At 35.8% G+C, this 9,808-nt stretch overlaps 1 protein-coding gene across 1 annotated transcript; it reads left to right on the top strand.

Annotated features, from left to right (window-relative positions):
* The first annotated feature begins 3,139 nt into the window (after window positions 1–3,139).
* On the top strand, window positions 3,140–9,500 carry LOC131037820 (probable methyltransferase PMT3). Its single transcript, XM_057970042.1, has 7 exons — window positions 3,140–3,935; window positions 5,741–5,905; window positions 6,462–6,644; window positions 6,887–7,481; window positions 8,288–8,400; window positions 8,519–8,739; window positions 8,832–9,500. Exons 1-7 carry the CDS (start codon window positions 3,609–3,611, stop codon window positions 9,142–9,144), a joined length of 1,917 nt encoding a protein of 638 aa, XP_057826025.1. The 5' UTR covers window positions 3,140–3,608; the 3' UTR covers window positions 9,145–9,500.
* The last annotated feature ends 308 nt before the right edge of the window (window positions 9,501–9,808 follow it).

A 9,808-nucleotide genomic window follows, 5' to 3' on the forward strand; every position in this document is an offset into this window, starting at 1 on the left:
TATCTCTTTGAAAAACTACACAGGTGTCTCCTTGTCCACCAAAGATGAAGATGCCACAATCCAATTAAGAACATGCCCAATAAAGGAAGAATTTGACAAACGAAGACTTTGTGGAAGTTGATGTAGAACTAGCTCCAATTACAATTATGGTTTGAACACTAGTAATGCAATAATTATCATCATAGAAAAGACATAACCTCGCAAATATGTCCTCCAAATATGAAAGACAATGATGGTCTTGTTGAACATGAATGAAGCAAGTCTCAATCAATGACTCTGCACAAGGAGTCACTAAAGGTGAGGGTAAAAAAACTGCCTCTGGAGGAGAAAATGGACTTCTAAAGCAACCCTGTTTTCATCTTTTAAAGATTCAAAGCAACGTAAGGAATCAAACTCCCTAATAGTATCACATTCATAGGGTATCCTTTCTAAAAAATGAAGAGGCACTCAATATGTCATTATCAACATGCATATCAATAACTCCTAACATATGATTCTTTTTGCAATTCCATGCAGATTTCTTACTAGCTATACTAGGAGAGGGATTAGACCATACAAATGTGGCAAAAAATGAAGCCAAGGAAGATGTTTTATGATGCCATCTCTCCATTGTTTATAATTTCTCTTTTTCAATATGTTCAGAGAATGATGAAATGAAAAACCCATAATCAACTATGAGAATTCTCTAAAATTACAAAGACATAAACCCTCAACAATAAATAGAAACTCTCAAATATGATCAATACTATATATGAAGCCTCCCCAAAAAGATAGAACCACTTCAAGAGTCAAGATGTCCAAGTAATTAGTCACAATGCCACATGTGCAAAAAAATGAATAAAATATGTTTGGAGTTAAATTTGGAAAAAGTGCATGTGCGTAATAATAGAGCTCCTCAATACCTTTCCAACATTACAAAAATTACAAAAAATAGAGATCATAGAAAAAACCTATGAGATTGGAGGTCCAAAATGGAAAAAGTGACTTCATTTGGAAATAACATTCACTTGCACCACTGCAAAGTACACGAAACTAGCTTTTTGTTGATATCTCATTTGTAAAATTTCAATATTTTGGCAAAAAATTATGCTTCATAGAAAAAAGGCCCTATTTGGGCACTTCGAGGGCCAAAATAAGTCCCTAGTACTGGGTCACTAGTCGCCAATAGGACCACACTTTGTGTTGGGTTTTTTTTTTCTTTTTTTCTTGTTGGCACTAACGATGCCCCTCAATCGATGGTGGGAGGTTAGCAACGAGCAATGCCCGTGTCGTGCATTAAACAACAAGCTCCCAGTTCCAACAAAACCACTTGCAAACACTACAAAGTCAAACTACACTAAAAATAAAAATAATTATTTAATTTTTAAAATTGTCGATAGGTCATACCTTTGTATGTAGACTAGGTATTGGTGACACCAGCGAGTCACGAAGCTTTCATAGACATAAGGAATATGATGTGAATATGCCGATTAGTTTAGGAATTTCCCTTGCAAATTTTGTTGCCCGAGTAAGTTGATGATTGTGATGTGATAGAGTTGTATGAATCATATAGACGATTGCACAAAATAATGGCAATAGGGGTTGAAAAATTCCTTTGAGGGCATGGAGAAAAAGTCTTTGATTTAGGGTATTTGATAGTTGATCTTAGCATTTTTGGGCCTTTCAAATGTAATGGAAGGGTATATTTGGGCCCAAAGTGCTTTAAAAAATCAGCTACCTCCTCGATTTAGCAACCTCCTCCCAACTTCAAACCCTTGTAGATTTGACCTTCCAAGCCCAATTTGGGCAAAATAAAAGGAAAAGGTGACTTTCTTTAACTCCCCGAACTCGATGGTGAGCTTAGATTTTCTCAAGCATGCTCTAATATAAACCTACAATAAAACCCCACAAAAGAGGAAACCCCAAATTTGGTATTTTTAAAAAGTTTTCTTTGATTCTCTAGGTCACCATAAGAGAAGAGCATAATCAACTTTATTAAAAATAACCAAGATCTCTCATCTAAAAATAACTCTACCCTCATATTTAAGAATGGTTTGACATGGCCATGGTTTTGATATCATGTAGCAACTGAAGATTAGCCCAACACCCAAGACGACCTACAAAAACACAACAAATCTTCCACAAGAGAGAATGCAAGAAAAGAGCTTGTTTGATATTAAGATCTATGAGATATAGATCAAATGCTGATTAATGGGATATGTTACAAAGTGTATATGAACCTTGCTTATATAGGCAAGGTGAATGAGAGGATTAAACAAGATGTTGACATGCGTCTTAATCTTATGTTATGAGACAACCACTTATAACAAATATTAAATGACCTAGGACACAAGAAGTACATGAGATACATGACCCCATTATAACTAATTTCTAGAAATAACACCTAAGACCTAAGTTATCTTGACATGTAAAAATTCAAATTTGGTCAACTTGTTCCATCATTTTCCTATCTAGAATTGATTAAACACACATTTTGTGATATTTTATGCTATGTGTTGAAATTCAAAAACATTTAATTATATTCATTTCACATATATGAGAGATAGAGCATTGAATGAGTAATCAATATTGACATATTTAGATTTGGTGCACTGAAAGGAGTAACAAATTTACACATACATTTTAGTGTCCTTGTTAGCTATCTTTCAATCTTTGTACATATTTCCAAGAGTCGACATGAGAGAATGATGATATGACAACCCTTCCAATGTATTTCTAAATACTTCTAGCCTTAAGATAAGTAGAAACAGTAGAGCAAATAAAGATCAATCAAACAAATTGAAGGGCATGAGTAGTTAATCACAAATGATTGAATCTAGACTTAGAAAACAAATCCACAATTACAAAATTGACACAAATCAACAGACCTAATCTTAGATAGGAGACAAATTTAATATAGATTTTGAGACTAATGACAAACAAAGAAATCACATTTCTATAAATCTGATTCCAAAATATTCTCAAAAGACCATGGTCTTCCATCATATAAATTAAGTACTACCTAACTTTACATATACTTACCTAAATTAAATGTTACAGAATTTCAAAACTGTCGATCTCTACTATCATTACTTTTTCTAAGCTAATCTATAATAATGCGAATGCATCTTATTAAATTACCCTAAAATATAGGTGAAGAATTTAGATAAAAAATGTTAGAAAACCAAAATTAAATCACCAGCCGATTTTGGCAAAAAATGGTTACCAAACATCCACAGTAAGAATTTGTGAATGGAAATTTTAATGGGAGGACAGGGAGAATAATAGGCAACTAGCTGGATTAACCTTTAGACCTGGAGGCCACTACATGTGGAGTAATCTGCGTATTCAAAAAGTTGAACCCATGTAACTGCTACTCCTTGCCTGCAAGCAGTATTAGTATTAGTATCACTTATACCCACTAGTGACTCCTCAATATATCTCTGCTTGTTGAGCATCAGCCATTTATTTTTGCTCAATCCACTTGGGTGGTGTCATAAAAAGAGAGTCGTCATATAGAACTCTTTACTTGAAGGACAAAAATGGCATTAGCATAGCAGAGCTCTTAGTAGCAGCACAGATCTGGGCTGCGTCTAATCAGATCTGGGTTGGGTTTAACAAGGTTCAAGATGAGGGGTAGGAGCGAAGCCAACCAGAGGAAGAGAATACTAACCCCTGTATTGATTTGTGTTCTTTTTGCCGGCCTGCTGTTTGTTTACTACGGGTCTTTCTTTAAGCCCAGATTGCAGAAGGGGGGAGTCGGTGGGGCTGATGATGCTGATGCTGCAGTAAGTGGGAAGTTTTCCAGAAAGCTGGGATCTAATGGGGAGGCGGATGAGAACCAGTCTAATCAGATCAAGAATTTTAACATATTGAATGATGAAGATGAGAAGAGTGAAGTGGCTGGGATCGGTGGTATAGACTTAAGAAATGATACAATCCCTAAATCCTTTCCCGTGAGTATTTCAGATGTTTAATTTAGATACGCAATTCAGATTATGGTTAACTGAGAATATCTTAGAATGTTTTTTGAGTTAAAGTATTTGCTCTAAGTATTTCGGATGCATATTGCAACACCCAATTCGGATTATGCGCAACTGAGGAGGGGCAAGAATGGTTTTGTGTGTTTTATATAGATAGACTTGCTAACTGTTGTATTCTTCTGAGGACCGATTCTTGAGCAAGATTCAGTAAAATATAGTCGAATCACTCATCAGACAAAATCATTGTGTTTCCACTTATGTAGATAGATTTGCTAAATATGAGTGTGGAACGAATCTTAAATGGGTGGAATTCCTTTTGTTTTTACTTATGTATATAGATTTGCAATCCCTGTACTTTTTTCACGGAGAGTTTCTTAGTAAGATTGTGTTAGAATGAAAAATGAATCGGTCATAATAAGATGGAATTAATTTACGCTTCACTTATGTGGATAGGTTTTCTATCTCTGTATTTTTTAGAACCGAGTTTCCCACTCAAGTGGTTTTTGAGCAAGAATGTGCTTCTGAGAGTGGAACCAATTGCAAGAATGTGAACTTTTTGTTTTACTTCAGGTTTTGGAGGTACCAAAGTTTTTCACAGAAGATCTGATATTTTAAGTATTTTTCAGATGCATGATGTGATACCCAATATGGAATTATTCAGATGGTTAAGTAGACAGTCTTCGGTGTTTCCTGTAGACAAATTTGATGTCACTGTATTCTTGAGAATAGGGTTCTTTCCTTAAGACATTCCTGAGCAAGATTTTGTTTAAACGGCAGTAGAACAAATTACAAGCGGGCAGGAGGTAGGATTCAGTTTTTTGTGTTTCTTTCAGGCTTGGACACATCGATGTTTTATGCAAACATGGCTTGAGGTTATGCAGATAAAAGATCTGATATGTTTGAATTGAATACCCTAAATGATTCAAATGGCTTTTACCGTATATACCCCGATAAAGTATTGTGTATTTCATGTAAACGGATTTTATGTCTCTGTCTTGTTTGATGACTTAAGTGTTCTACTTAAGAGATTTTTTAGCTAGACTGTTTCCATGACAGTAGAACCAATCACAAGTAGAAAGAATTCTTTTTACTTTTGTTTCTGGCTTGGAGCTATAAGTGTTTCTAGAATACATGGCTTGGCGTTTTGTGGATATGAGATCTGACATTTAAGCATTTTGCAGATGCAGAATGCGATAACCAATGAGCAAATTTTGATTCCCAAAAACAGACTACAAGAGGAAACTTTTTGTATGTTCTTTGTAGCCAGATTTGTTGTCTAGACGCATATTTTTGAGTACCAATGCTCTTTACTATAAGAGATTTTTTGAGCAAGACTAGTTTGCAATGATAATGAAACCAACGAAAATTCGGTATAGTTCTTTTTATTCTTTTGACTTGAGGTTTGAAGCTACCCGTGTTGAATACACATGGCTTGCTTGGTATTGAGTGAATGTATCTGATACTCAAATTGTAAGTGTTCGAGATGCATTACAAGACCCAATGCCTAAAGAATTGGATGTTGCTTAATAGATTATACCCAAAAATATTCAATTTGTTTTATGTAGATAGATATGCTTTTTATTTGAACAACATTTAACAAGATTCACTTTCGATGACGATGAATCAATTACAAGCAGGTGGGATTCATTATGTTTTTACTTCATGCTTAGAGATATCTGTGTTTTCTGAATGCATGGCTTTGGATTGAGTGGATTATTTGGTTGTCCCAATACAGGAGATTTGTGGGATCTAATATTTATAAGGTATCACTCTTTTAGGTATGTGATGGTAGGCTTTCTGAGCTAATTCCATGCTTGGATCGACACCTTATCTACCAACTCAAGATGAAGTTAGATTTGGGACTCATGGAACATTATGAAAGACATTGCCCAACTCCAGAGCGACGCTACAACTGCTTGATCCCTCCTCCCCCAGGCTACAAGGTTAGTATAAAGCTAATACTCTTGCTTGTTTGAGCAGAGTTGTTTTTTGGGTTTTCCTGGTGGCCATTTTTGTGGACAGTGCAATTTAGTCCTATTCACCCACTCTGGTCACCTCGTGATCATTGAAATTAGCTATAATTGCAATTGGAATTTTGTTTCGGCTTTGGATTATAACTTTCTTATAAGTCATTTTGTTTCATCCATTGGGAGTCATGATCGATCATGTTTTCAAGGGATTAAAACACAGTAAAAAAGGAATGCCATTAAATCTGTCCAAATAATGAAGGGAAGCCTAAACTTGGATTGAAATTTACAAAGGCATTCAAATAGAGTTAATCTATAATATGCAACTGAATAGGGAATACAATAAGGGGACATAGAGACTGAGAAGCAAAAACAAATTTGGGCAACTAGAACTATAATTGGTTGAATATCATATAGTTGAAACAAAGACATGAGACAGAAATTTATGTCAACCTTAATTTCAACTTTATCTTTTGAGATTGAACACCTTATGTACTATTCTAATTAGGCTTGTATTTGATCCGATCTTTAGGTGCCGATCCCATGGCCTGCAAGCAGAGATGAAGTATGGAAGGTAAACATACCCCATACACATCTTGCTTCTGAGAAATCAGATCAGAACTGGATGGTGGTCAATGGAGACAAGATCAATTTTCCCGGTGGAGGTACTCATTTCCATGATGGAGCTGACAAGTACATTGCTGCCTTGGCAAGAGTATGGATTTCTAGCGATTTAGGATCCAATTTGATTGTGTAGTGTCTCATGCATTATTAAATTAATATATAGATATGACCAACGTTCACATATTCATTCTTTACGTCTTTTTTGTCATTTTGAAGATTTACTTTGTATATTTACTGCCATTTTTTATTGTTCTTTCAATTGAGTTATAAACTTATAAGCTGTCTTCAGATAACTCAGCATACCTTACTAAAGGTAACATGTGGATTTTGCAGATGCTGAAGTTTCCTCAAGAAAATCTCAGCAATACTGGAAAACTCAGGACAGTTCTAGATGTGGGTTGTGGAGTTGCTAGCTTTGGTGCGTACCTCCTTCCTATTGACATTATGGCAATGTCACTTGCCCCTAATGATGTTCACCAGAATCAGATCCAGTTTGCTCTGGAAAGAGGAATTCCCTCAACTCTGGGTGTGTTGGGAACCATGAGATTGCCATATCCAAGCAGATCATTTGAATTGGCTCACTGTTCTAGATGTAGGATTGATTGGCTTCAGAGGGATGGCATATTGCTGCTAGAGTTGGACAGGTTACTTAGGCCGGGGGGCTATTTTGCCTACTCTTCGCCTGAAGCATATATGCAAGATGCAGAAGATCTTCAGATATGGCATGCAATGAGTGACCTTGTCAAACGTATGTGCTGGAAAATTGCAGCAAAGAAAGACCAGACTGTTATTTGGCAAAAACCATTCACAAATAGTTGCTACCTGAAGAGAACTCCAGATACCAAGCCACCCCTCTGTAGTCCAGACGATGATCCAGACGCAGTTTGGCAGGTCCGAATGAAGGCCTGCATCACACCATACTCAGATCGTAATAACTTTTTTACCTTATCTTGCATTCAGAAATCATTTTTAAGATACGCATAATGAAGCACTCTTTTTGATCTTTAATTAGAGTTCTTATATATCCAGTAAGTAGGTGTGCTGATTAATGTTTTCCTTTAAATTTTTAACAAATCAATTTTGAACCACAAGACATGGAGATTCAATCTCATGAATTGGTAAGCAAAGCATAAATACTTTTTTGTAAGCATTCCATCAAATTGTCACTGAATCGGCTAGACAAGTATAATTACTTCTTGAAATGAGGAAAACATGAGTGCATCCTTGCTGTCTATGTTTAGTTTTAAAAAAAAAATCCAAACCTACTATTGATGCCCATAGGGCCATAACCAACCTTTGTTTTTAGACATCTCTATAAGAGATGTAGGAAAATCCAGTTTGTGCCTTAAGATATGCAATTCAATTTATTCATGCCACTCCGATGAGTAATCATATTTGTCACTGATTTACGACAGTTGGATAATTGGTGCCTGTGCCATCCATGCCACACTGTCAAAGATCCAGTTCAGAAAAATGTAAATGTCAGTCTATTAGTGATTGCATCTTCCTGATATTGTTAATTTCATGGATTGTTTCTTCTCGTTTCTTGTTTCTACATTGATTGGTAATCTCACATTTTTAAGTGCTAAATCTCATTGTTGATATTAACAAACAGAAATTCAAATAACAAATATTTTATTGAAATGCTGGCTCCTTATGATTTCTACAAGATATTTCTTCTTGTTCATAGCTGAGATATTGACTATGAACATTTATTTTGCATGGAAATTTCAGAGATGCATCATGCTAAAGGGAGTGGACTATTACCTTGGCCAAAACGATTAACTGCTAATCCTCCCAGGCTGGAAGACCTTGGTATAAGTGAGGGAGACTTCAAAAAGGATACGGTAACACATCTTCTTCTGCAATTACTGAATTATTTTGTCAATAGTAGTTTATTTTAGAAATGAAAAACTACGACCAGCCTCTGATTTCCTTTGGATTACCTTAACTTGTTTGATGTAGGTTGTGTGGAAACAAAGGGTAAATTACTATTGGGAACAGATGAAGTCAGAGATTAAAAACAATACATTTAGGAATATTATGGACATGAAAGCAAATCTGGGTGGATTTGCTGCTGCACTTAACAACAAAGATGTTTGGGTAATGAATGTTGTTCCAGAGAATGCTCCAATGACATTGAAGGTGATCTATGATAGAGGCCTGTTAGGCACTGTACACAATTGGTGAGCTTTGAAATTCTGTTGAGACTTATATTCACCTTACATAAGATCAAGTTTTATAACCTTTATATATGGTAATTGGGATCTCCATGCAGGTGTGAAGCGTTTTCAACCTATCCACGTACTTATGATCTCCTTCATGCCTGGACTGTCTTCTCCGACATCAGTGAGAAAGACTGTAGCATAGAAGATTTACTCATAGAAATGGATCGGATTGTTCGTCCAAATCGCTTTGTGATTATCAGAGACAAGCCTTCAATAATAAATTACATCAAGAACTATTTGCCAGCCTTGCGGTGGGATTCCTGGACATTGTTGGCTGAGCCTGGGCCTGATCCTCTTTCTTCTGATAGTGAGACCATATTGTTTGCACAGAAGCAGCTGTGGGTGCCAGACGAAAGCCAGTAGCAGTGACATTTTGTACACTACTTTTCCAAGCAAATTTGTTTAGCTTTTGCAGGGTGGCCAAATATGTAGGATAATAGGCTGCTTTGCTAAGAGGAAAAATGACACTAGCTTGCAAAAACAAGACCTATCTAGCTTCAACAGCAAGAATCAGTCCTCTGATTTTTCTGCAAGGAAAGGAGGTACTTTATTCATGTTTTAGTTTGTTCTATCTCACAAGGTTCAGGGAGAGAGCTACATTAATTTGAAAATTCATACGAACATCCATTGGATATCCAATGGTAATTATTTTTGCTGGGTGTATGATTTTTCTAGTGCAGACAATTCTTTAAATCGAATTTTTTTCTGTTCTTAATGCATATGATGTCCCAAGTTTTTTATTGTATTCAAGATTTGATACACGCAAGTGTGGAGGTGCATGTCATCTGCAAGTTTGGATGATAATTATGGAGTTGTTTTATCTTTAGTGATATGGATCTCTCATCTCTGATTTCATTTTTCCTTGAATATTTATTTGTTGAGCTATACAATAGGTTGGTCTTTTATGGTGACCATTTTGTGTCTAAAAGAATGAGAAGAGATTTCAAGTAATCAAGATGAAGTCACATCTTGATCTTATACTTTTACTGAAGATTAATTAGCTGATGACTCGATCCAATAGGCAATT

Source organism: Cryptomeria japonica, chromosome 1, assembly GCF_030272615.1.
Source record: "Cryptomeria japonica chromosome 1, Sugi_1.0, whole genome shotgun sequence".
Lineage (NCBI taxonomy): Eukaryota > Viridiplantae > Streptophyta > Pinopsida > Cupressales > Cupressaceae > Cryptomeria > Cryptomeria japonica.